Source organism: Cnephaeus nilssonii, assembly GCF_951640355.1.
Source record: "Cnephaeus nilssonii genome assembly, chromosome: 16".
Classification (NCBI taxonomy): Eukaryota; Metazoa; Chordata; class Mammalia; order Chiroptera; family Vespertilionidae; genus Cnephaeus; species Cnephaeus nilssonii.
The window spans coordinates 7,389,252-7,417,220 of record NC_137087.1 but is presented as its reverse complement, the minus strand read 5'-3'; the positions used below and the strand labels follow the sequence as shown (position 1 = coordinate 7,417,220).

Sequence of the window (27,969 nt, the reverse complement as noted above, 5' to 3'; positions counted from 1 at the left end):
TAATAATGAACCTTCATAATTAAAAAAAGGAAAAAAATTCCTTTTGCAACTGCAACAAAAAGAATACCTAGGAATAAACTTAATGAAGGATGTGAAGAACCTATATATCTATACTAATAAAAGGGTAAAATGCTAATTAGACCGGGAGACCTTCCGGGAGACCTTCTGGACAAAGCCATGGTGGCGGGGCCGAGGTAGAGGTGGTAAGGGGCGATCAGGCCAGGAGAGGAGGGCAGTTGGGGTGAACAGGTCGGCAGGGGGGGCCAGTTGGGGGCGAGCAGGCCGGCGGTAGGGGCAGTTGGGGGCGAGCAGGCCAGTAGGGGGGGCAGTTGGGAGCGAGCAGGCTGGCGGGGGGAGCAGTTGGGGAAGAGCAGGCCGGCAGGCAGGTGAGCAGTTAAAAAGCCAACAGTCCCGGATTGCGAGAGAGATGTCTGACTGCCTAAACCAGCAGTCGGACATCCCCCGAGGGGTCCCAGATTAGAGAGGGTGCAGGCCAAGCTGAGGGACACCCCACCCTCCCCCCACCCCGTGCACGAATTTCGTGCACCAGGCCACTAGTTGAAACTATAAAGCATTATTAAAAGAGATTGAAAATGACACAATAATTGAAATGGAAAGATATTCCATGTTTTGGATTGAAAGAATCAACACAGTTAATATGGTCATATTACCCAAAGCAATAAACAGGTTTAATGCAACCACCACCAAAATCCCGATGTGGCCCAGCCAGTGTGGCTCAGCATTGCCCCATGCACCAGGAGATGGAAGTTCAATTTCCAGTCAGATTACATACCTGGGTTGCAGGCTCAATCCCCAGTAGGGGGGTGTGCAGGAGGCAACATATGGATGTTTCTCTCTCATTGATCTCTCTCTCTGTCTCTCTCTCTCTCTGTCTCTCTCTCTCTGTCTCTCTCTCTCTCTCTCTCTCTCTCTCTCTCTCTTTCTCTCCATCCCTCCCTCCCCCTCCTCTCTCTGAAATCAATAAAAACATTTTTTTAAATCCCAATATGATTTTATAAAGAAATAGAACAAAAGGAATCATCAGATTTGTATAGAACCAAAAAAGATCCCAAATGGCCAAAGCAATCCTGAGCAAAATAAACAAAGAGGGAAGTATCACACTGCCTGACTTCAAACTATACTACACAGCTACAATAATCCAAGCAGCATGGGATGGCAGAAAAAGAGACACAGTGACCAATGGAACACGATTGAGAGTCCAGAAATAAAACACATGTATATGGGCAAATAATTTTCATCAAAGGAGCCAAAAACATGAAATGAAAAAAAGAAAGACTTGCCCGGATGATGTGGCTCAGTGATTGAGTGTTGACCTACAAACCAGGAGGTCAAAGTTTGATTTCCGGACAGGGTTGCAGCTCAATCTCTAATAGAGGGTGTGCAGAAACCAGCCAATCAATGATTCTCTCTGATCATTGCTGTTGCTATCTCTCTCTCCCTCTCCTTTCCTCTTTGAAGACAATTAAAAAAAAAAAAAAAAAAGACCCTTCACTAAATGGTTCTGGGAAAACTGGAAAGCCACATGCAAAAAATACAACTACACTACTATTTGTCACCATACACAAAAATTAACTCAAAACAGATCAAAGACCTATGTATAAGACCTGAAATAATCCTATATAAGAAAAGCCTAATATGCAAATTGTCCCCCCCCCGGGGTGGTCGTTCAACTGGGAGTTCAACCGCTTGCTATGACATGCACTGACCACCAGGGGGCGATGCAGAACATTGCGGGCGTCCGCGACGCAGTGCTGGCAACAGGTGGCAATGGAGGCGCTGCCGGCCCTAATGGGCCCTGACGGGAGCGGGACCACGGCGGATGGTGGAGCAGGTGAGTGGGTGGCGCCAGGTCAAGGCAGGTGCAAGCAGGGGCCCAATCACCCCGCTGATTGCCTCGCAGACAGCGACCAGCGGCAGTGGCAGGGGGTAGGGCTGCCACCTGGCTCCCAGGCGCTAAGGGAGCTGGGCGGGAAGCCTGGTCCTGATTACCCCACAGGTGGGACGGTGGAGCAGGTGAGGGGGCGGCGCCAGGCCAAGGCGGGGTGCCAGGCAGAGCTGGGGGGCTGAGGGCACAAGCTGGGGCCCGATCTCCGCAGGCCACCCCAAAGAAGCCCACCCGTGCACGAATTCATGCACCAGGCCTTTAGTAAATTATATTTAAAAAAACATAGGTACTAAACTTCTGGACCTTGGTCATAGAGAAGATTTTATAAATTTGACCCCAAAGGCAAAGGAAATAAAGGCAAAAAGCTTCTGCACAGCAAAGGAAACTGTTAACAAAACAAAAAGACAACCAAATGGGAGAAGTTATTTGCAAACAGCAGCTCTGACAAGAAGTCAATATCCAAAATACAGGCATAGGCAAAATTAGGTTTACAGCTGTGAGTAAGCAATTTATTCTTGCATTACTTATTAATTGCTGTATTATATTCTATATGAACAACCATAAAACTACTTTTTCCCATCCCTGTATATAAAGAACTCATAAAATTCAACACCAAACAAACAGACAAGCCAATTACAAAATAGGCAGAGGATAGCTAACAGGTTAATGAAAAAATGTTCAACCTCTTTAGCTATTAGGAAAATGCATATCAAAATTATGAAAGCCCTGGCTAGTTTGCTCAGTGGTTAGAGTGTTGGCCTGCAGACCAAAGGGTGTTAAGTTCAATTCACAGTCAAGGGCATGTACCTTGGTTGCAGGTTCAATAGCCAGTCCTGGTTGGGGCATGTGAGGGAGGCAACCAGTCAATGTGTCTCTCTCACATCACTGTGTGTCTGTCTGTCTCTCTCTCTGCCTCCTCCTCCTCCTCCTCCTCCCTCCCTCCCTTTCACTCTCTCAAAAAATCAATGGAAAAAAATATCCTCAGGTGAGGATTTTAAAAAACACACTACAATGAGATACTATTTCACACCTGGTAGAATGGCTATCATCAATAAGACAAGTAATAACAAGTATTGGAGAGGTTGTGGAAAAAAAAGGAATGCTCATTCAGTGCTGGTGGGAATGCAAACTGCCACAGCCACTCTGAAAAACAATGTGGAGGCTCCTCAAAAAATTAAGAATAGTGTTACCATATGACCCAGCAACCCCTCTTCTGGGTATCTACCAGAAAAACTTGAAAACATCCTATCCTATATAATAAAGAGCTAATATGCTAATTGTCCCCTCGACTGGGAGTTTGACCAGGGGGCAGGGCCAGCCTGCCAACTGCCCGCGGCCCCTCCCCCTGGCCGGCCCCACCCCTGATCACCCCCCCCACCCTGATCGGGGGCGGGGCTGGCCGGCCAACCACCCGTGTCCCCTCCCCCCTGCCAGCCAGACCCATCAGTGCACAAATTCGTGCACCGGGCCTCTAGTTAATTCATAAAGATACATGTACCCCTATGTTCAATGTAGCATTACTCATGGTGGCCAAGACATGGAAACAACTGAAGTGTTCTTCAACAGACGACTGGATGTGTTACATATATATTACTCAGCCATAAGAAAAGATGAAATATTGCCATTTGCAACAACATAGATGAATCTTGAGAATATCATGCTAAGCAAAGTAAGTCACAGAAAAGTTAAGAACCGTATGATTTCACTCATATGTAGGATATAAAACTGAAAGCAACAAATGAACAAAAAAACACAAAAACTCATAGACAGACAACAATATGGTGGCTACCACAGGTAAGGGGGTAGGGGGTAGGAAAGGTAAAGGGGGTCAAATATATGGTGATGGAGATGTGACTTTGGGTGGTGAACACAACGCAATATTACAGATGATGCATCATAAGATTGTACACTTGAGACCTGTATAACCTTATTAACCAATTTCACCGCAATAAATTTAATTCAAAAAGATAAAATAAAGAGGACCCTGGAAAGCCACATGCAAAAAATAAAAGAAATGAATTGAGAGAAAAGGCCTACCATCTGAGGGAGTTCTTCTTTCCTTCTTCTCTTTCAGTGTCTTCTGAGGTTTTGCTTCTGTAGATAAGGCTTGAAGAATATGTCACAGTTTTAACCATACTCCATCTATGCTTGGTACCTATCTATTGATTTTGTACACATGTATCTGTCATCCTCATGACTCCTAAGCTCAGAGCAAGCCATTCAACTTCACACATCACCTCCACCTGACCACTTCAGGCAGTGCCTGACAAAGGTGCCTCTTTTTAAGCAAAAAGCCTCAACTTACATATTAGGGTCACATGCATAACAGGTCTGCACCTGCTGAAAGAACTATCCTGACCTATTCCCACCCTGTTCAATCACTAGAATACACTGGGGCCCATGCTTCTCTGAGGTATCCACTGATCCCCTGAAATTGCATATACAATGTTATATAAATGCGTATTTGTGCATTTGGGGTGGGGGCCCACTGTGTTTAGTTATCAAAGGTTATAAACCAAAAAAGAATAAGAAGTACAATGTAAGTCTCTTGTGCTTTAGTAAACCTAAACAGAAATCTCTGCCCTCAGAGAGGTTTCTGTACTTCCCACCACCACTGTTAACTCATCTCAAAGGGCGGGGGGGGGGAGGGGGGGTACCTCTTTGTTCCTCTTCCATCTGGCTCGTAGCACTCCCTTTGATCCGAGCAGCCAGCTCATCAGCGAAGGATGTGGGTCTTTTCTACAGGCAGAAGAGACCGAAAGAATCACTTTTTGTAACAGACAAACTAGTACAGTTTACTTTTGAATATTTAACCAAATTTTTTAATTAATGGCAAAGAAATTGAAATGATGAGAAAATTGGATTTAAATAGATGCACTCTAGGTGATGAACACACAATACAGTGTACAGATAATGTGTTGTGGAATTGTGCACCTGAAAGCTGTGTAATTTTGTTAACCAAGGTCACCCCAATAAATTCAATAAAAAGAAAAATGATAGGGTGGTGAAGGCCTGGGGCAGGGGGGCAGGGGCAGGCTGGAGGGGATCAATGAGGGGAAGAAGGGGACATATGTAATACTTTCAACAATAAAGATAAAAAATAAAGAAAAATAAACATATGAACCCTATACAGATCACCTGACATGGGTGTTCCATGTAGTCCTTGGGGTGGGGGGAAAGGAGGGAGTATTAGGGTCTTAAAACTCTGGAACTGAATCTATTTTAAATGATCTGACTTGTAAAATTGTAACATTTGAAACAGAAAGTGATACTGGCTAGGTAACCTGAGATGCTCAACCATTATTTTTAAAAGTGTAATTGAAAATACAAATATGATGTGAAATAAGATGATTACAAATACAAACACAATACAAGGAATGAGGCTTAGGTATTACTTCTAAACCTTGACAAGAGGTAGCAACCATATTTTCTTACAGGTCTAGGATTCTCTTCAATGTCCTCAATATCTTCCTCCTCCTTCTCAGAGTCAGTGAAGATGTCACAGCCATCATCATCCTCTTCTTCATCACTCATTTGTGCAGTGTGCTAAGAGTAAAAACCACCAGATTAGAACTGTTAGATAAGGTCACCAAGCTGAAAAAGAGATACTGCTACTTAGCTTTTAGGCAAAACTGTAAGTTCGTTAAATGCAGCAAACTATAAAGCAGTACATGTGCTAGAACAAATAATACACATTTATTTTTAGCACAATATAATAGTAACATAAGATATTAAAAATATCCATCACTAGAGAAATGATTAAACTAAATAAGTATCATCCCATCTTAATAAGAATACTAATACTCAATAAGAATACTAAAGGAGTTAGAGAGCGGGACGTCTGGCTTGCGAGTGGGAATCGCCGTGTCGAATGCGACTAATGAGCGATTTAAAAATAAGTGATGTTGAGAAGGGCAAGAAGACTTTTGTTCAGAAGTGTGCCCAGTGCCATACTGTGAAGAAGGGAGGCAAGCACAGGACTGGGCCAAATCTCCATGGTCTCTTTGGGCAAAAGACAGGTCAGGCCCCTGGACTTTCTTACATGGACACCAACAAGAACAAAGGGATCGCCTGGGGAGAGGCTACACTGATGGAGTATTTGGAGAATCCCAAGAAGTACATCCCTGGAACAAAAATGCTCATCGCTGGCATTGAGAAGAGTGCAGAAAGGGCAGGCTTGATAGCTTACCTCAAAAAAACTACTCATGAGGAATAGTTGGCCACTGCCTTATTTATTACAAAGGTCTCATGACTTTTTTTTATGTGTACCATATTTAAATTGATCTCATACACCAGAATTCAGAGCATGAATGGCTAATAGAGCATTTCTTTCGGGCAGTCCTGATTTAAATAAGACTGGCTTGTGGTTAAATGAATATGGTCAGCTTTTTGAGCTCTGATGATAATTTTGCTTCAGCAAGCCCTGTCACTGTCCTCCCTTCTAAAAATATGATTGGACTTGATTCCTAGTGTTCAACTTTTCAGAGGTGGGAGTGCCATCTCAGAACCTGTAGGAGATTGGCTTATATTTAGATTTCTATGACTGGTTGTATTAATATGTTTAAATTCTGAGGAAAGCCCTTCACTGTCTCTTAGACCTGAAAGACTTGCTTGTGGTTCAAGTTGTGTTCATCAGCCTGTTAAAAGGAAGGGCTGCAGATAAGCTGGCAGTGACCATTTTATCTTTTTGGTCCCAACTATGCCACTTTAATAAAATTCCCTGTATTTAAACTGCTGCCTTTTACTGAGTGAAAGGCATTTTAGTGTGGTTTATGTATAATATCAAATAAAGAGTATCTAACACTTCTACGTTTTATAGATGACCTTTAAGGTCAGGTGCTTTTAAAATTCAACGTGACAAGATATAATAGCAAACTTTGTGAATTCTTTAAGTCAGACTAAGTCATAATTCAGGATTGTCTTTTCTTTTCTTTATTGATTAAGGTATTACATATGTGTCCGTATCCCTCCCCCATTGCCCCCCACTCGCCCCCTCAGGATTGTCTTGAATACATGTGTGTGACTGGTAATGGTGCTTTTGCCAGCTCACTAGGATTAAAGTAGAGAATACTAAATCATCAACACAAAGTGGTAAATTATGTCATCATAAGGCTTAAGATAATTAAAAACAAACTCACAGATAAAAAAAATTACTAAAAGGATAAGCTGCAACAATTGAAGAGCTATCCAAGGAATCAAGTGAAAAAACTCTGAATGATAAACCCAGTATTATACTCTGCACCCCCTCACACCTACGCCATCTGCATGGGCACAGATATACTTGTAAAAACAAAGAAAAACACTTGGACATAGACACTGCCAGATCATAACATCAGTTACCTCTGGAGGATGTGAGAGGATGAAGACTGGAAGGCTCAAACTAAGCTTTATCTGTTAAGCTCTCAATTTGATAAAAGCAGCCACTGGTGACCGACCAGTGTGGCTCAGCAGTTGAGCATCAACCTATGAACCAGGAGGTCATGATTCGATTCCTAGTCAGGGCACATACCCAGGTTGCAGGTTCGTAAGATGTGCAGGAGGCAGCTGATCAATGTCTCTCTCATCATTGATGTTTCTATCTCTCTCTCCCTCTCCCTTCCTCTCTGAAATCAGTAAAAAATACATTTTTTTAAAAAAACAGCCACTGGTATAATTGTTTTAAAGAATGTCTAATGTTTAAATTAGTTCAAATTAATGATATATTCTTTCTACTTTGCATTTGCAAGCATCTGGTGAATAAAAAACAGTAATCTAGTTACTAAAAAATTAAAATTAAAATTAAAAAAACTGCCAGGCACTATGCTAAAATCTTTAGAACTCTGAGGTTAACTGTGGGACACAAAAATACGAACAATACGAACAAATGGTTAAACCAATGCTTTTGATCACTATATTGCATTGTTTGAAAAACTGTCAGAATTTACAGATCTCCACAGAAAGGAATTTGGGTTATCCTATATAATCCTATCCTATATAATAAAGAGGTAATATGCAAATTGACCATCACCCCAACACACAAGATGGCCACCACAAGATGGCCGGCAGGGGAGGGCAGTTGTGGGCGATCAGGCCAGCGGGGGAGGACAGTTTGGGGGGGGGGGGGAACCAGGCCTGCAGGGGAGGGCAGTAGGGGGCGACCAGGCCTGCAAGGGCGGGTGGTTGGGGGCGACCAGGTTGGCAGGGGAGGACAGTTAGGGGTGACCAGGCTGGCAGGGGAGGGCAATTAGGAGCAATCAGGCCAGCAGTTGAGCAGTTAGGTATTGATCAGGCTGGCAGGGGAGTGGTTGGGGGTGATCAGGCTGGCAGGCCGAAGTGGTTTAGGGCAATCAGGCAGGCAGGCAGGCGAGTGGTTGGGAGCCAGCAGTCTTGGATTATGAGAGGGCAGTCGGACATCCCTTGAGGGGTCCCAGATTGGAGAGGGGGCAGGCCGGGCTGAGGGATACACACACACCCCCCACCCCGTGCATGAATTTCGTGCACCGGGCCTCTAGTTAAAAATATAGAGACTAGCAACATACAACTGGGAAAATACAAGTACCAACCAAAAAGTACTAAATCCTTCAATTGATAGCTGAAAATTTTTATAAACAAACTAGAGGCTCAGTGCACGAAATTCATGCATGGGAGGGGGAGGGTCCCCTCAGCCCAGCCTGCACCCTCTCCAATCCAGGACCCCTCACGAATCTGAACTGCTGGCTCCTAACCGCCTCTGCCTGCTGGCCTGATTGCCCCTCAGTGCCCCCCACCAGCCTGGTCGCCCTTAACTGCCCCCCCACCAGCCTGATCACCCCTAACTGCCTCTGCCTGCTGGCCTGATCACCCCCAACTGCCCCCCACCGGCCTGGTCGCCCCTAACTGCCCCTCCCCCCCGCCGGCCTGGTCACCCCACACAGACTGCTGTTCAGTCGTTTGGTTGCCCCTCACTGCCCCCCCACCGGCCTGGTTGCCCCACACAGCCTGCTGCTCAGTCATTTGGTCATCCCTCACTAACGCCCCTGCTGGCCTGGTCGCCCCACGCAGCCTGCTGCTCAGTCATTTGGTCATCCCTCACTAACCCCCCTGCTGGCCTGGTCGCCCCACGCAGCCTGTTCGGTCGTCCGTTCAGTTGTTTCGGTTGCGGCAGTCGCTTAGGCTTTTATATATATAGACTAGAGGCCCGGTGCACAAATTCGTGCATGGGTGGGGTCCCTTGGCCTGGCCGGTGATTGGGGCCAATTGGGGCTGGCCAGCTGGTGCGGGGGAGTGGCAGGGGCGAGGGGCAAGGGACTGCGGGAGGTTTGCCGGCTGGGGGGGGGTGGGCATGAGAGATTGGCTGGCTGCAGGAGGTTGGCTGTGGGAGTGCACTGACCACCAGGGGGCAGCTTGTATGTTAAGCATCTGCCCCCTGGTGGTCAGTGTGCATCATAGCTACCGGCCAGTCGTCCAGTCATCTGGTCATAATGGTCACTTAGGCTTTTATATATATTTAGATATTTCCCACCCTGGCCAGTGATGGTCAAAGGTTATAGCATCAGCCCAGTTCAATTCCTGAGCATATACGTGGGTTACAGTACAGGTTCAATTCCTGTCCCTTGTCAGGGAGTGGGCAGGAGGCAACCAATCAACATCTATCTATCTATCTATCTATCTATCTATCTATCTATCTCTTTCTCTTTTCCTCCTTCCTTCCTCTTTCTCTCTCTCTCTTTCCTTCCCTCCTTCTTTTCCTCCTCCCTCCCTCTCTCTCTCTCTCTCTCTTCCCCCTTCCCTACACCCTTCCACTCTCTCTAAAAATCAATGAGCCTTAGCCAGTTTGGCTCAGTGGCTAGAGTGTCAGCCTGCGGACAAAAGGGTCCTGTGTTCGATTCCCGTCAAGAGCACGTACTTCGGTTGCAGGCTTCTCCCCGGCCCAGGCCCTGATCAGGGCTTGTGCAGGAGGCAACCAATCGATGTGTTTCTCTCACATTGATGTTTCTCTCTGTCTTTCCCTCTCACTAAAAATCAGTGGAAAAATATCCTCGGGTGAGGATTAACAAAAAATATATATTTCCCAATTGGGAAACAAATGCAAATTGGGACAATCTCTATATACCACCGTACATATATCACAGTAACAGAACTCACAACCCCTGTGCTGAGGAGATTGTAGGAAAATCATTATGCACAATCTGTTACTTGGAATGTCCATCAGACAGTAAATATCCAGAGCCTTTAGTATAACTCTACACAACCTTATGCCTAAGGAAGCAGTTCACATAAGCAAAGGAGTTTTCTGTATGAAAATACTGAATACATCATTATCTCAAAAATAAAATCCTGAAAATAAGACATTTTCCATATACATTTAGAGACTATGACAGTATCATGTATTAGTGTGCTTAAAAATATAGTTTGCCTGGCTCAGTGGTTGAGCATTGACTTATGACCAGGAGGTCACGGTTCAATTCCCGGTCAGGGCACATGCCTGGTTGTGGGCTCAATCCCCAGTGTGGGGCATGCAGGAGGCAGCCGATGAATGATTCTCTCTCATCATTGATGTTTCTATCTCTCTCTCCCTCTTTCTTCCTCTCTGAAATCAATAATAAAAATATGTTTTAAAAAAACAACAGAAGTTTAGCCTGGCTGGAGTGGCTCTGCTGGTTGAGTGCCATCCTGTGCACCACAAGACTGCCAGTTCGATTCCAAGTCAGGGCACATACCTGGGTATGGAACTCAACTGATCCGTTTCTCTCTTAATGGGTGCTTCTCTCTCTCTCTCTCTCTCTCTCTCTATCTGTCTCCTTTCTCTAAGCATGTCCTTGGGTGAAGATTAAAAAATATATATACACATATATAGGAGTGGGCAAAAATAAGTTGAGTTTTGAGTACATGAAACACATAGTTAATAAAGCTCTTATAATAATCATAACCTGCATATCTTTTTCCATACAAACAACTATAAACCTACTTTTACCAACCCCTGTATATAGTTTACAAAGCAAATTACAAAGACTATTTAAAGTGACAAGTACAAGAAAAAACTTATATTAATATAAAGTAGCAGAAAATAAATTATGTATATATGATAAAAAGAATACATCCTTAGTAGAACACACACAAAAAAAATTTTTTTTTTTAATCCTCACCCGAGGATATTTTTCCATTGATTTTTAGAGAGAGTGGAAGAGAGAGGGGAAGACAGAGAGAAACATCGATGTGTGAGAAATGCATCGATTGGTTGCTTCCTGCATGAGCCCTGACCAGGGTCCAGGCCAGGGAGCAGCCTGCAACCGAGGTACGTGCCCTTGACCTGAATCGAACCCGGGACCCTTAAGTCTGCAGGCCGACGCTCTATCCACTGAGCCAAACTGGCTAGGGCAGGACATATAAAATTAAGACAAAGATATTAACACAGTAAGATTAGAAGATTCTTTTGAGCCTTATTGTTACTGCTATACTGTCTCAAATTTTAAAATGGAGAGAGGGATTCAGTTTGGGTAACTGGGGCTATCTTTTAGAGGCTCTGCTTCTCAATTTTATTTTTTGCTTCTTTTTTTTTCCCTGAGAAAAGTTAAGATAAAACTATAAAGTAAAATTATATATATATATATGGAAGTAGCCTAAAAACATGAAATGCTTGAAGGAAAATTAGTTGTAAATATGAATAAATCCTTATTTTCTCATAAGTCATTCAAAAGTAATTTTAGTACCTAGTTAGTATGCTTCAACTAACTTCTAAAAGTAAAATCACTTTAATATGAGCCTTACCTGGATTTGATCATTGTCACTGTGATTGGCAAAATCTTCCTCTGACTCCTTTAGGGGGAAAAAGGCTTTGTTGTTAATAGAGGTTTTACTCTGAAGCACAGAAATAATTTCGAGTCTAAGTCTTTGGGGCCCCTCAACACTGGGTCTCTACTGATACTGGTCACCTGAGCATCAGGTTTACATGAGGTGGATAGCTGGCAATATCACCCAGGGCTGTTCCAGGCAATATGTAATCTTTTTGTGGTTAATTAAAACATCTCTAACCATTTGTTCACGTCCATCTGCACTATCCACTGGATTTAAAGTAAGAATTGTATATTTAATTAACTAAATTATCCAAAATTGGTTTATGTTATTTTACTTTTTATACTCCATTCTCTAGATTCCTTTCTAAACAGGATACCTACTTCATCAAGCCCAAGAAAGGAACATCAGTGTTTAAGTAAGACTTGCATTGATGGCTGAAAGCAGTTATGGTGAGGTTATTTAAGAAAAGCTCATTTCCCACTGTTAGATGTTTTGTTTGAAGGGCTGGCAGGGAGGGCAGGGGAAGAGGATGAGAGAAAAAGAGAGAAGTATATGCATACAATACTATTTCCTTTTAGAAATCTACACTCAAACATCTCTAACCTTTGCAATAAAGAATATTCTGTCTAAAGGAACAAAGCCAGATACAACAGTGGTCAAGGTCCATAGACCCTGAGGCCCTAGGGCAGAGTCAAATTATAGTCTGGATATGAAGACGTTAGTGGCAACAACACAGCTAACACTAAGTGGACGCTCTAAGCATTACTCTGGTCTAGAAGGTTTTATAATAAAGGTTTCAATAGTGTACATTTTTCCTAAAATTATTCAAAGACAGAACTTACTCAAAGACTGTATGTCAGAAAGAGATCCCACCAAAATATCTAAGCTGCCCTCTCAAAATGTATTAGTATAAAGAGGACTTGGTGGGGAGGTGAAGGGAGAGAAATGGTAAAAGGGATTAAAGCAGTTTTCCTTGTTTTTGTTCACAAGACAAAAATGAAATCCAATCCCAAGGAAAAAACTTCACAATATGGCTTCTCTCACTGTTGAAAGATTTATGAAGACATATTGCTAATTCACAAACATGTTATTTACTTAGCCTGCTAAACACACCCTAAGTTTCCTGCCAATGCTGACCTGGACACACTGAACAGTCCTTACCTCTTCTTCATTCTCTTCTTCGCTGTCCACAATGCTGCCACGATCGCTGCCTACTGAACCTTCTGTTTAGAAGAAAGATAAGGTTATCACAAATATTCGTAAGAAAATGTGCTTAGCCCTGACCAGTTTGGCTCAGTGGATAGAGTGTCGGCCTGCGGACTGAAGGGTCCCAGGTTCGATTCCGGTCAAGGGCATGTACCTTGGTTGCGGGCACATCCCCAGTAGGAGGTGTGCAGGAGGCAGCTGATCGATGTTTCTAACTTTCTATCCCTCTCCCTTCCTCTCTGTGGAAAATCAATAAAAAAATATATTAAAAAAGAAAATGTGCTTAGTTTCTTCTCAAAATCACAAACCACCATATAGAAGCATCACAGAAATGCTTATAAAACTAGCTACACCATTAACTGGAATTAAAAGTCTCTTATAGTGAGGAATTAAATACTTACATAGCCTCAAAGTATCTCCCCACAAGATACTTATTAATTACAAAAAAATTATGAAAAATAAAGAAAAAGATGTCATGGTTATAAAAAGCAAAGCAAAGCCTTTTTTTTTTTCCCAACTAAATGCAGCGAGCAACCCTGGATCCAAATCAGAGGAACGAAGTGACATAAAGGCCACCATGGGACAACTAGCAACAAGGATTAGCTAATAGTATTATGTCCAGTAAAATTTCCTGACTTTGCTCATGATAGTGTGGCTGCATAAGAGAATGTCCTTGTTCTTAGAAAATATGCACAGAAATATTTAGAAGTGACAGTGATAATGTCTGCTTGCTGTCTCTCAAACAGGTTCAGAAAAAAATAGTATGTATATACATAGAGAGAGAAAGGCAAAACAAATGTGGCAAAATGTTAACAACTGGTAAAGCTGTGTGATATGTGAGAGTTCTTGGTACTATTCTTACAACATTAATGCAAAGTTTGAAATTATTTTAAAATAAAATGATATAAATGTTAAAAGTAACTAAAATATTTGGTGCAAAGAATACCTTCACTGGATAGTTCTCCAAGACCTACGTCTTCTTGCTCCATGAACAGCTTTGACCCAATTAAATAAGGTAAAGGACGATCAATGTACAGATCCTGTGAAAAATAATAGAAAATAAGCCATTAAAGCCCTGACCGGTTGCTCAGTGGTTAGAGCATCATCCTGTGCACCGAAGGGTCACGGGTTTGATGCCCGGTCAAAGGTATGTACCTGGGTTGCAGATTCGATCCCCAGCCCTGGTTGGGGTGTGTGTGGGAGGCAACCATTCGATGTGTCTCTCTCACATTAACGTTTCTCTCCTTTCCACTCTCTCTTAAAAAAAAAAAAAAAATCAATGAAAAAATATCCTTGGGTGAGGATTAACAACAGCAACAAAAAAAGCAGCACTGGTAAGCAAAAATCAATCTTTTATATTTTTATTGATTTCAAAGAGGAAGGGAGAGGGAGAGAGATAGAAACATCAATGATGAGGGAGAATCCTTGATCAGCTGCTCCCTGTACGCCCCCTACTGGGGATTGAGCCTGCAACCTGGGCATGTGCCCTTGACCAGAATCGAACCCAGGACCCTCCAGTCTGCAGGCCAACAGTCTATCCACTGTGCCAAACCAGCTAAGGCTCAACCAATCGATCTTGAGAATCCTCAAAAAGAGTCCTAAATCTGGAGAGAAGCACACTGAGGAAATAACCCAAATGGTTTTCTATGACTACTAGAGGCCTGGAACACGAATTTGTGCACCAGTGGGGTCCCTCAGCCTGGCCTGCATGATCAGGCCAAAACCAGCTCTCCAACATCCCCCAAGGGGTCCTGGATTGCAAGAGGGCGCAGGCCAAGCCGAGGGACCCCACCGGTACACTATAGGGCCGGGGAGGGACGCAGGAGGTTGGCCAGCCGGGGAGGGATCATGGAGGGCTCCAGGGCATGTCCGACACATCTCACTCAGTCCCAATTGGCCAGACCCCAGCAGCAAGCTAACCTACCTGTCAGAGTGTCTGCCCCCTGGTGGTTAGTACAGTCATAGCGACTGGTCTACTGTCTGCCCCCTGGTGGTCAGTGCCTGTCATAGCGAGCAGTTGAGTGGCCTTAGCATATCATTAGCATATTATACTTTGATTGGTTGAATGGACAACCAGATGCTTAGCATATTAGGCTTTTATTATATAGGATAGAATGAGAAGGTAGGTAGTATGTCCTGGTTTTAGGCAGGAGGTATGGACAAACAGGTCACAAACAAGGAACAAAGGGACTCGAGGCCTCCTTCACACTGCATCAGAGAGCCAAGGAGAAGGCTGGGGGAGAGCACATGAAGCATGGGCTAGAGGGAAAAAAAGAACGACAAATATGCAAACATCTATAGAAAACATAATGAACATATGTCTAAGATGGATGTGAACCTATGTGGGAGAAAAAAGAAACTTAAAAGAAAATAATAATAACCCCCAGGTATTATTCACACTGTGTAACTTAGAAAAGTGAAGCTGGTAAAATGACCAGATGATAAAACATCAGAACAAAATGAAGGAGACAGTGTACATGATAGTATATGCTGGAGACCCACCCATCACACACATTAAAAATTTAAGGACAAGGCACTCCACCCCTAGGACAACCTCCCATCACCACTGCAGGAGGAAAAGCTGACTTGTCCTGAGAGAAGACCCCGGGATGAGGGAGAAAGAATAGTTCTGATGCTTCACACAACAAAAAGTTCGGGAAGATGAATGTAAAGGGTAAAGAACAGCAATCAATTCAGTGCAAAGAAAAGAAAGTGATAATTGGGCCCTAGCCAGTTTGGCTCAATGGCTAGAGCGTCAGCCTGCGGACTGAAAGGTCCCGGGTTCAATTCCGGTCAAGGGCACATGCCAGGGTTGCGGGTTTAATCCCCACTAGGGGGCATGCAGGAGGCAGCCGATCAATAATTCTCTCTCATCACTGATGTTTCTCTCTCTCCCTCTCCCTTTCTCTCTGAAATTAAAAATTAAAATTAAAATTAAAAAAAAGAAAGTGATAATTGGGCAAACTGTTCACTGACTTAGGAGGCCTTCCCAAGTCCACTTGGGACTAATAGTGTGGCTAAGGAATACATTTCCCAGAGTCCACTGCTAACTTCTAAATCCCAACAGTAGGAAAGCAGGGATCAGGCCAGAATTGGTATGACACTAAGCTCAAACTGAAAGAGAAAAGTGCAGCTAAATGAATGACAAGAGAAGTTTCATTTTGCAGCATTTCAATTCGTAAGACACTTTCATGTCACAAGGACTCTCAAAAGCAATATAGCAACTTTTTTGTTTACTTGAGCCATTTTGATATTGTCCAATTGTCTCCTTTGACAATCTGAGAGAAAGTAATAGCAAAGCAATAAATATCTATTGGGCTAATAGTCTGTTCATGAACGTGCATAGTTTTATTCGTAATAGCCAAAATCTGAAAACAACCCAAATGCCTTTCAACACTTCTGCAGTCTCCCTTAGCACAAGCTACAGAATTCAGGATCCCAACAACCTCTACCTTTCATGAGCCTTCTTCTCATTCTTCAAAACACAATTCAAGTCTTTTCTTTACCCGAACTTTCCCAGCATAGAAATCAATTCTCTCTCAGGGCACTTATGATGGTGACACTCATAAATGTCTCCTCTCCCCCACAGTCTGGTAATGCTGTAATAAGCATCCTGTGAGAAGGAACCATGCCCTGAAACTTCGTATCCCCTAACGTGGCATGCTGCCTTATACACAGGTAAGTAAGTGCTCAATCAATGCTCTTGTAAAGCAAGTTTTTCTGATGCCCTCCAGCATCCACCCGCCCCCACCTTTCCTTCCTCCTTCTGACCTCCAGATACGAGAACGCTGAGTCACATGCTCACTTGCTCAAGTGTCCAAAACACAACAGGTGCAACAATAAGTATTTGAACTGCATGTCTTTACCTTTGGTTCGAGGATCAGTTCCAGCCGCTCATTAGCATCATCTTCTTCAGAGTCTGAGTTTCCTGCTTTAATATCTAGCTGCTCAAATGCACTGTCCAATACTTGTAAACCGTAGTTCACAGCCTCCCGAACTTTAGGAATCAGATCCACTTCTTTCTGTTCCCGCGTCTTCTCCTACAAAAAAATACCGTTCAGCATGGATCTTCAATATATTGATTCCACCGTAATAAAACACCACAAATGTTCTCTAAAGCCTAGACTCGTGCTCCAAAAAAAACCTTCATTCAAAAGGCTAACGTAATGCTACCAAAAGGCAGATTCTGAGGAATGCCTTGACGTTGACTTCGGAGTAAGTTTTAAATGTCAAATTTGTCACTTTCAGGACAGGGATCCAAGTACCTAAGGTCCCAGGGCCCCAGATTCATCATCTATGAAAATAAAAGCGCTACTGTGTTCAGCAAGACAACGTAGGTGAAAGCACACTAACAGTTAATGGCACATCACAAGCCCTCAAATGGCACCTCGCTTCCCTGGTACCAGAGGAGTGAAGGGCCTAGACTTAGCTTCACCGTAACTGTATCCCACTAACCCTGGTCAATGGTCCTTTGGACAATTTTAGGAGTAAAGACCTGAAAGAAAATACTCCACCCAGAGGTGTCATTTTTCAATGACAATTAAAAATAATAATAATGCCCAGCCAGGGTGGCTCAGTGGTTGAGCGTCAAGGTATGAACCAGGAGGTAGAGGTTAGATTCCTGGTCAGGGCACATGCCTGCGTTGCAGGCTCCATCCACAGTAGGGGGCTTGAGGAGGCAGCCGATCCATGATTCTCTCTCATCACTGATGTTTCCATCTCTCCCACTCCCTTTCTCTGAAATCAATAAAAATATATTTAAAAATAACAATAAATAGAATAATAATTGGACAAATGCAGTTACTTTAATAAATTTGTTTCAAACCCGGAGGAGGTCAGTTTCATCTCTCATCTACCCTGTTCCTCATCCTAGAACCAGCTCCCCCACTCGCCCTGGGAGTGTGTGTAAAGCACCGACCTGCTGCAAACAGTTCAGCCTCCATTTCCTACAGGAGCGGCTCCCAACGACTGTTCCCTCATACTCTCAACTATGCCTCAATTTTGAGAAATATTGAAAAAAATGCAGTGTCATTTCCCCTCTTCACAAATATTCTAGAAAATGATACATAATTATAGAAAGAACCAAACCATACAGTACCGTTTTGAGGGCCAAAGGGAAAACCCTCTGAGAACGATACATTTTGATGACAATATGGAAGTGTTTCTGATTTAGCTTTTTGTTTTGGCTGCACCTTTCTTCCACCTGGTATGCTTGGTGCTAGTAAATGGTTAACACTGTACTAAGGGTGTGAACATACGTTTGTGACATAAATATACTGTCGCTGGCCAGTGTTCTAGGTGGTTAGAGCATGGGTCCATGCACCAAAGAGTCTCAGGTTTGATTCCCAGTCAAGGGCACATACCTGGCTTGCAGGTTCGATCCCTAGCCCAGTCAGGAGGCAACCAACCAATATGTCTCTCTCACATCCATGTTTCTCTCCCTCTCCCCCGCCCTCACTCTCTCTAAAAAATCAATGGGAAAAAATATCCTCGGGTGACACTTAACAAAAAAATAAAATTAAACATAGTTCACTGAATACTTTCACTTTAAAACTGAGCCTGTCTTGGTGGAACTGGATACTATTGCACTTAAAGACTTAGCAAATCTTTGAGTACTATTAAAAACAGTTCTATTAGAAGTAGTACTGTTAAAAGCTTTTTATTTAAAACAAGGCTGGGAACAGGGAGAACTGTAGCTGGTTTCTAATATCCTTTCCCAGTCCAACAGTTTCATATGCTACAAGTCAGTTACTGATAAAGTAGAAAATGATTTATATTTTCTAGGTAAGTTAGAGCTGATTCAAAGCGCCTCCCATAATAAACTTGGTCACACTGCACTGTGCCTCCCTGAGTGGGAGGGGAAGGGTACAACTTCTGCCAGAGCGCCAGCGTCTAGGCTTTGGCAATGGTGAGGACCCAGGAAGAACACAGGGAGCCACGGAGTTCACGAAGCCCTCCAGCATCCACCCGCCCCCACCTTTCCTTCCTTTCTGACCGCCAGGATTTTCCACTAACAGAGTCCACAAAATACCAGCTACACCCCCACCTTAGAACCTTAGCTTGTGGCATTCTTTCTTGCTGAAATGCCCTAAAACCTGGCCTCTCTTTCCTCAGCCAGCTAACATCTCATCCTTGATGAGCTCTTTTGCATCTGAACTTCTGAAGCAGCCGTCACGCAGCTCTGACGTGCTACATCCGTCACCCCAACCAAGACGTAACCTCCTGAAGGCAGAGCCTTTCTCCTAGTCACAAGCTCCCTGCAATCTCCCCGAGTTAACACGCATTCACCACATCCTGCAGCACTTAGGAGGCGCCCCAGTGAGGACTAATCCCGCATCACCTCCCCGCTGTTTTTCACTGGCAGGAGTAAGAATCAAAGGAGTCATCATGACAGGACAGGTAAACAGTGTTCAAAGAACTTACATCTACAGCCCAGCCTCTGGCCTGTTCCTGGGTAGCCCTCAATGTAAAAATGGTTTTTGTATTTTTTAAAGGGAGGAGAGAAAGGGAATAGGAGGATGAAAAGAAAAAAGACAAAAAAGAGGCAGAGACCAATGAGGCCAGCAAAATCTAAAATATTTACTAACTGGCCCTTTACAGAAAATCTCTGTTGAACTGGGCTCCATTCCTAAGCTGGAATGCTGGAACTTGACTATGTATTTTTTAACATACTAAATTTCTGAAGTAAAAGACTTCAATTGTTGGGCTGATAGGAGCAGCCTTCCCCATTTCCCCAATATCCACCCCACACTGGCCACCTTACAAGTCTCCACTACTTTCATCTCTCAGCCAGCAACTCCACAGAAGAGTGATTCATGCAAGTACCTGTTCTGCTTTTTCTGCCTCAGCCTTGACAACCGGCTCCTCCACTTCTTCATCGTATACACGCTAAACATGGAAGCAAGTTCATTTTTAAATGGTTAAAACATCATTTGGAATAAATCACAATGAAAGAATTCAAGATGCAATAAAAAGGGTAAATTCAATATACAAGACAAGGAAAAAATTATCTTTAAATGGCTGAAGCTACTAGTCAGGGACAAAAAAATGCAAAGATCAATAGTCAATTCACCAAAACTAAATTTAAAAAAAAGACACAACTGACTAGCCGACTGAAACCAAGTTCAATGTCATTGTTGACCAGAGTCACAAAAACCATAAGATGCCAGTTTTCACACCTTTTTGCTTAACCTAACACTTAGTGTTGACGGGGCAATGATACAGGAAACTCAAATGTGAGGCTACTAAGAATGTCAACTGGCAGAACGTATCTACTAGGTAACATGAGCTTTAACATTTGGAGCAATAGAAACGGCAAAGGCAAAAGTTATTGTCATTCTGTTGCTTCAAGTAGCTGGTCCATTTTATTATCCTATTTATATGAAAACACACAAGCCATGCCGCCCACAAATGAGCTGCCTGCAGGCTAGGCGTTTGACTGGCCCACGGGCATGGACACAAAGGCCTCTTTCCCAAAACAGCCATCACTCCAGCAACTCACTGCGATTTCCTTTGTTATTCTTACAGTACTTATCGTTTTATAAACTCCCCAAGTACAACAAGTGTTACAACAGTGGGGTGATGAAAGTGTTCTGGAATTAGATGCTGGTAACAGTTACAAAACTTCGTGAATGTACCAAAACCTACTGACTTGCACACTTACTAAAAAGGTGAATTTTATGGAATGTAAATTGTATCTCAATTAAAATTAAAACGTCAATATGCAGATACATGGAGCCCGGCCAGTGTGGCTCAATGGTTGAGCATTAGCCTAGGAGGTCACAGTTCAATTCATAGTCAGGGAACATGCCAGGTTGTGGGCTCGATCCCCAGTAGGGGGTTTGTAAGAGGCAGCCAATCAATGGTTTTCTTTAATCATTGATGTTTCTCTTCCTCTCTGAAATCAATAAAATTATATAAATAAGTAAGGAAAAGTGATATATTTAAAAGTATTTCCTTCCCTACCTCCAACCTAACCCTTGGAATAACCAGTTTAAATGTGGTGTGTGCTCTTCTGTTTCCTGTGGCTCTTAAACAAATGCGTACAGACATTTGAACATATTCAGAGTTCTCCCATCCTTCCTTGTTTTAAATAAGCATCCACTTGTACTATACTTAGTTCTCTGCCCCACTTTTTCACTTAATGTTCACGTAAGCCACTTTCTGGGTCAATGAACACAGATTTGACTTAATCTTTGTAATATCTGCATAATATTCTATGGTATGAACTCAACCACAATTGGACAGCTCCCTACTGGTGAACATTAAGGAAATTTCCAGTTTTTGCTTTTATAAACAAACTGCTGTAAACATATGCACACATATAGTCTTAGACCCTGGCCCTTTTATTTCTATAGGTTTTCCAAAATAGGTTTGCCAAGTCCAAGAACAAAACTGTTTTTTAGTAGCTCCTTCCAAAGTATTATCCACAAATCTGTGATAACTCACACTATCACCAATAATGTTTCAAGTGCTCATTTCCCAAACCTTTTCCAGCAGATGTTATCTCTTTTTAAGATATCTGCCAAGCTCGGCTGGTGTGGCTCAGTGGATGAGTGTCCACCTAGGAACCAAGAGGTCACGGCTCCATTCCCATGGCTCGATCCTAAGTAGCAGGCCTGCAGGAGGAGCCAACTGATGATGTTTCTATCTCTCTATCCCTCTCCCTTCCTCTCTCTAAAATCAATAAAAAGATATTAAAAGAAAAAAGATATCTGCCAATCTGATAAGACAACATTGTTTTTAAATGTCCGGATCAATTCTCAAACACCAAATTTGTAATTCTAAGCAACTCTAATCAAAATACTAATAGGATTTTCTGTGGAACTTAACAAGGTAATTCTCAAATTCACATAGAAGAGTAAAAAGCCAAGGACAACAATGAAAATTCTGAATCAAAAAAAGCCATGTGGCCCTAGCCCAGTGATGGCAAACCTATGACACGCGTGTCAGCACTGACACATGTAGCCATTTCTGATGACACGCAGCCGCATGCCGAGGATGAAACATTTGCTGCTCCTGAGGATGAAACATTTGCGACTAGAGTCTTGGAGTTAGTTTTTTCCTCAAAGTGACACAATACCAGAGTTATGCTGTTTTTTGGCGAAGTTTGACACACCAAGCTCAAAAGGTTGCCCATCACTGCCCTAGCCAGTTTGGCTCAGTGGATAGAGCGTCAGCCTGTGGACCAAAGGGTCCCTGGTTCCATTCTGGTCAAGGGCACGTACCTTGGTTGCAGGCTACTCCCTGGCCCAGGCCCTGGTCAGGGCACATGCAGAAGGAAACCAATCGATGTGTATCTCTCACATTGATATTTCTCTCTGCCTTTCCCTCTCTCTTCCACTCTCTCTAAAAATCAATGGGAAAATATCCTCGGGTGAGGATAAAAAAAGGAAAAAGAAAAGTCATGGGGACTTGCCCTATGAAGACATTAGAAATCTATGGTATTTAAGATTGTGATACTGGCATATAGCAGATAAACATAATAAAAGACAGAGGCCAGAATTACATGTAAGCCTGATTTTATTTTCACATAAACACATATTACACACATGCATTAATAGACATAAATCAGTGAGGTCAACCACATAGAAAAAAACCAAGATGAGATGTATGCATTCATACACATTCACACATATGAATTTTCCAGGTAAGAACAAAAAGGCAGAATACAAAAGCCCTCACCTAAAATGTTTAGATTTAAGGAAAAAATGGAAGTTGGTGCATTTGAACCAAATATGGAAAAATATTAAAATCTGTTAATGCGGGATGGTGCATATAGTTAGCATCTGTGGTTATCTGTTCTTTTCTAGGCATATGAAGCACTTCACTAAAAATTTTGATTTTGAAGGATTATGAAATAAACTAGAGGCCCGGTGCACGAAATTTGTGCACGGAGGGGGGTTGTCCCTCAGCCCAGCCTGTACCCTCTCCAATCTGGGACCCCTCGAGGGATGTCCGACTGCCCGTTTAGGCCCGATCCCGGTAGGGATCCTGATTGATGCCTAACTGCTCCTCTGGTCACCCACCGGGATCGGGCCTAAACGGGCAGTCGGACATCCCTCACAATCCAGGACTGCTGGCTCCCAACTGCTTGCCTGCCTGCCTGCCTTCCTGATTGCCCCTAACCGCTTCTGCCTGCCAGCCTGATCACCCCCTAACCACTCCGCTGCCAGCCTGTTTGCCCCCAACTTCCCTCCTCTGCCGGCCTGGTCACCCCTAACTGCCCTCTCCTGCAGGGTTGATCACCTCCAACTGCCCTCCCTTGCAAGCCTGGTCCCTCTCAACTGCCCTCCCTTGCAGGCCTGGTCCTTCTCAACTGCCCTCCCTTGCAGGCTGGGTGCCTCCCAACTGCCCTCTCCTGCTGGCCATCTTGTGGTGGCCATATTGTGTCCACATGGAGGCAGCTATATTGTGTGTTGCAGTGATGATCAATCTGCATATTACTCTTTTATTAGATAGGATTATGATCTATTGTTCTAGAATAAAAAAAATAAAGTTCACAAACCCCTACAGATGTTAAAATGCTTAAAACAAATTAGCATTAAGAAAAATGAAGGTTGCAAACACACACGTGCGCGCGCGCGTGTACAGGGCAATCTAGAAAAGGTTAAAGTTAAAAAGAGTAGAAAGAAATATGCCAAATGTTCCATGGTTTGTTCACTGGAGTGGCAAAATTATAGTTGATTTTTTATTTACATTTTTACACTTTAATATTTTTTATTTATGCCAATCTCTTCTACAATGAGTGTTCATTACTTTTATAACAAGAAAGAAAACTTAAAGCCCATGGTCTGCATGGGAAATGAATTTGGAATATATACCAAAATGGCTCTGCTCTAGCTGACAAAGTTGCAGATGCTTCTTCAGTTTCCATATCCTTTTTCCTAATTGTTCTATAAAGATCAGAAAATTGGGAAGTAATTTTCACACACAGAAACAAAAAAGTAATTTTTGAAATTGACATTTTAGAGAGGAACGGAGAGAGAAAGAGAGAGAAACATCAATCTGTTGTCTCCTATACTCGACAACCTGGGTATGTGTCCTGACCAAGAATCAAACCCCCCACCTTCTAGTGTACTGGACAACGCTTCAATCAACTGAACTACACCAGCCCCAGCAAGTAATTCTTAAAATTGAAACTTTAAGACATGGCAGCTTCAGAATTCAAATCGTGAGAACATTTTCCCTAAAAGGTTGAGGTTCATGCTTAAGTCTGAACAGCACCATCATCCTACCTTTTTCCTGCCTGTCATTAAAAGCTACCTCCCGCCGAAACCGGTTTGGCTCAGTGGATAGAGCGTCGGCCTGCGGACTCAAGGGTCCCAGGTTCGATTCCGGTCAAGGGCATGTACCTTGGTTGCGGGCACATCCCCAGTAGGGGGTGTGCAAGAGGCAGCTGATCAATGTTTCTCTCTCATCGATGTTTCTAATTCTCTATCCCTCTCTCTTCCTCTCTGTAAAAAATCAATAAAATATATTAAAAAAAAAAAAAAAAAGCTACCTCCCAAGACATCAACAGCCTGCAGCTGAAAGCCAAACGTGACATCTCAGAAACCAGCCAGCAAATACATAAAACCCAGGGAAAATTTTAGAGTAACCAAGACTGTACACCTCTGGTCACCAGACACAGCAGATAACCAATGCTACTCCCTTCCTTCAGCCTACCAGGTGGAGCTCACAGGTTCATGTGTGTCTTGATCATTTTCAAATCAGTTAGTCGTACCCAGATTTTAAAATATCTTGGGTATTTCCACTCAGAGGATCTTTTCCTCATTTGGGGAGACCTGGTAAAAGGTGAAGATGGGGAACTGGAGAAAAGGGGACCAGGGGCAGGGGATTTCTGAACAGACTATACACAGTACTGGTCCTTTTCATGTATGTGTTCTCTCATTCACTTAAATATTCACTGAGTCCCTACATATCAGGTCCGTGCTAGGCCCAAGGAATAAAACATTTTGCAAAAATATGGGGCTTGATTCAGTAGAGAAACTGCATATCAATAAATGTAAAATTATAATCTTGGGAAATACTACTAAAGAAGTCATTAACTAACCAAAAAAAAAAGTTATTAACTAGGTCAATTAATGTTTCAGGACAAAATTCTTAAATTAACAAACTAGTAATTAAGAATTGTGCTCCTTTCTGGTAACACACTGAAGCACTGTTAATTAGCATTTCTCCTCCTTCAGAGTCGTCCCTGGAGCCTTTACTAACAGTACTGATTTCTCTTGCCCTACAAAGGCCTAAATGCTCTTCAGTTTCACTAATTCCATAATGCAGTTTGCAACCTTGTCCCTGCCAAAGGTTAATTACTAAAACCCAGGACTTTGAATATCTTTCTAATAAAGCAAGAAACCAAATGGCACCATCACACAAACTAGAGTTATGTCAGGATTTGAGGAAATTAAGAGCCAAATCACTGCCAAATACATTATCAGCCTACAGATACTTTTAGTCGTACTCTCAACAACATCATGCTCTGCCATGAATGAAAAGAACATGTATCACACGCATTATAGTGGTCTGGGAAGCAGTTAAATTTGGCAGTGCCAACAGTCACATCCAGAGACAAATTCTGGCTGCAGACTGAAACGGGAAGACAAAGAACTAAGGGCAATGGACAGATGGATGGGAAACAGGGAATCCAAGAAGTGAACAGTAATACAGAACTATTACACACAAAAAAAAATCTTCAAAAACAAAAACCTAGCACTTAACAGAAATTCAATAAACATACAGATAAAATTACACCTGGTGTACAGCTCAGTAATCTGTTTAGGGTTGATTCTGTGTCATAGGTTCAGCCATCATTGCTAGTTGAAAATATTCCAAGTTGACACATGCATGCCTTTAATATAATTTATCTGAACATAATGGAACATTCTGTAACTATAGTCACATGCTGGTGGCCCAGACGATCTTTACAGAATATGCCAAAACAAGGCTTGTTTGAGTGCCACACCATTCAGCACAACTGCTGACTACTCTCAAAACTAAAAAGGGATGAAAAGGCTAGAATATGAGAAAATTTTATAATTAAAATTTTTTAAAGGCTTAAAAAATTTATTAATTTTTTAAAAGATGTTAATCCTAGAGAAAGAAGCTTAAAGTACCAAGAACCACCACTTGCCTCAAAATTTAGGAAACTAGTAATAGATCTCTTGCTACTCCAGAAAGCATTATTTACAAGTCTGACGTAGCCAAGTAACTCACATTCTCAATGAACTGGGTATTTGACAGCATAAGGAAGTCATTGAAGACATTGTGCAGGCGACAATCTGTGGCTTTAGTTTCCCGGATTAGTCCATCCACTTGTTTCTTGATTTCATGGGTCCTAGAGATAGTCTGCTGTGAAAATTCCTGTAGAAACTGGAGTAACTATTTAAAAAAATAAACGTACACAAGTATCAATATTATATGCATCTATTTTTTTTGTCTCAAAACAAAAAACCCATTTCCTTTCACCTCTGTGTGCGTGCGCTGGAATGTACAAGGGATGCTGGTTTGGAGGGGGCTAAGGCCAAGTGGCATTGAAGAACACTTAGAAAGCGCATCAAGCCAGTGGCAGGTAGTCAGTCAGTGGGCACTCGCTATTTCTTTTCTGTGGGAATTTTAAAGTCCTCCTTGGTTGTCATTCTACAGGGATTACAGACAAAGGGTAAATAACAAATCACTACTTTTTAAAAAGTCTTATTCATATGCGACTTTGGAGTCACAGTTCTGAGCTTGAAGAACCCCTCCAGGATAACCTCATGCTGGCCTGCCTGGCGCCCCACAGCCCGGGGTCCAGCAAGGACTCGCCTCACAGGTGCCACAGCAATGCCGCGGGCAGGGATGGGCACCTGCCCCTTCAGCAAGAGAAGCCCGATCCCGGCCAAGTCCGCGGGGCAGCACGAAGGGCTACGGCCCCCGGGCCCGCCCTCTCCCTGACGCCTGGGCCCTGAGGGGGGAGTTTTCGAGCGCGAGAGGCATGGGTTTCATTAAGACCGGTGGCAGCGGGACGGACTGGGTGGAGGGGGAATCGGGGTCCAGCCCTCCCGCTCGCAGGCCGGGCGTCCCCCCAGGCGGCCTCCTCCCCTGCGGTCCCTCCCGGCCGGCCCGGGGCCCGCCTCTCACGCCCGCGTCCGCCGCCAGCGACCAGGTCTGGCAGCTCCTGCGGATCTCCTCCACCGACCAGGGCCGCTGCCACGCAGGCTCGGGCTCGGGCTCGGGCGCCCGCTCCTGCCCGGGCGTCGTCGGGTTCATCTGCAGCGGAAGGACAAGCAGAGGCTGAGCTCGGCGGCGGCGGCCTGGCCCGCCCGGCCCGGCCCGACCAGCCCGCGGCCGCCCTCACCATCCCCGCAGTGCGCCTCGGCGGGGCCCCCACCGCGCAGACCGCGTCCGCCCCGGCCCGCAGGTCCCGGAAGCCGAGCCCCCAGCCGCGCTCCTCCACACGTGACCGGTTTCACGTGCCCTGGCCGCACGTGACCGGGCCCTCACGTGACTGGACTGCGGCGCCGGAAGGAAGCTGGGGGCCGCCGCTGGAGAGATAATTAAGCGGCTGGCAGCTGGGTAAGGGCCGGGAGTTGGGGTGGGTGTGCCGGGCCCCGGGCGAGCTCTTCGGCGGGCGGGCCCAGGCGGCGGGTTTCCACCCTGGAGCTCCCCGCCAGCCCCTCGTTCCCAAGGAGGTTGTGTGGAGCCGGGGCCGCGGGCTTTAGACGGAGATGCGGGCAGAGGGAGGGCGCCCCCTTGCGGGTCAGCGCACAGGCGCTCAGTAAATGAGGAATAACCCACTTTTCTGATCACCGCCCGTCTTTTGATGGCAAGCTGGGTTTCAGCTCACTGCGCGGGACCTACTTAAAATCCTTTAGGTCAGGTCTGATCAAATAATGGAATGGATATCCCCTCCCCTGGGAAACTGACCTTTAGATCATCTCCAAGCGGCATTCCCTTTCGCTTGGACCACATTCCATTTGCTAAGATTAGTAACTTCCCCTCCGGACTTGCCCTGGATCCCGACCGCCCCACCTGCCGAGTCCTTTAAAATCTGACTCCTCGTACCTGGGTGCTCGGGCCATTTGGGGGCTCAGCCCGTCTGGTTCCCAGATGATCTAACAAATTAA

General features: G+C 43.9%; 2 protein-coding genes across 6 annotated transcripts in view; one reads left to right on the top strand and one right to left on the bottom strand.

Moving 5' to 3' along the window:
• The window catches only part of LOC307112768 (WASH complex subunit 2A-like), a 70,075-nt gene extending 42,734 nt beyond the window's left edge, over window positions 1–27,341 (bottom strand). For all 5 annotated transcript variants that reach the window (XM_079793719.1, XM_079793721.1, XM_079793720.1 and 2 more), the window contains exons 1-11: window positions 27,201–27,341; window positions 26,984–27,112; window positions 26,081–26,245; window positions 19,691–19,753; window positions 16,732–16,905; window positions 13,812–13,905; window positions 12,821–12,882; window positions 11,633–11,680; window positions 5,342–5,452; window positions 4,564–4,645; window positions 3,944–4,012 (exon numbers count right to left, since the gene is read on the bottom strand). In XM_079793719.1, the coding sequence (XP_079649845.1) occupies window positions 3,944–4,012; window positions 4,564–4,645; window positions 5,342–5,452; window positions 11,633–11,680; window positions 12,821–12,882; window positions 13,812–13,905; window positions 16,732–16,905; window positions 19,691–19,753; window positions 26,081–26,245; window positions 26,984–27,112; window positions 27,201–27,203 (1,000 nt within the window). In that variant the 5' untranslated portion in view covers window positions 27,204–27,341. The remainder of the gene's footprint in view (window positions 1–3,943; window positions 4,013–4,563; window positions 4,646–5,341; window positions 5,453–11,632; window positions 11,681–12,820; window positions 12,883–13,811; window positions 13,906–16,731; window positions 16,906–19,690; window positions 19,754–26,080; window positions 26,246–26,983; window positions 27,113–27,200) is intronic.
• Window positions 5,459–8,036, top strand: LOC307112772 (cytochrome c-like). The gene has a single exon (XM_079793730.1). The coding sequence runs from the start codon at window positions 5,778–5,780 to the stop codon at window positions 6,120–6,122; it is 345 nt and encodes a 114-aa protein (XP_079649856.1). The 5' UTR covers window positions 5,459–5,777; the 3' UTR covers window positions 6,123–8,036.
• Window positions 27,342–27,969: the final 628 nt, after the last annotated feature.

Bases quoted from the DNA above. Each gene is read 5' to 3' on its own strand.
- LOC307112772 (XM_079793730.1), top strand. From the start codon at position 5,778: ATGCGACTAATGAGCGATTTAAAAATAAGTGATGTTGAGAAGGGCAAG.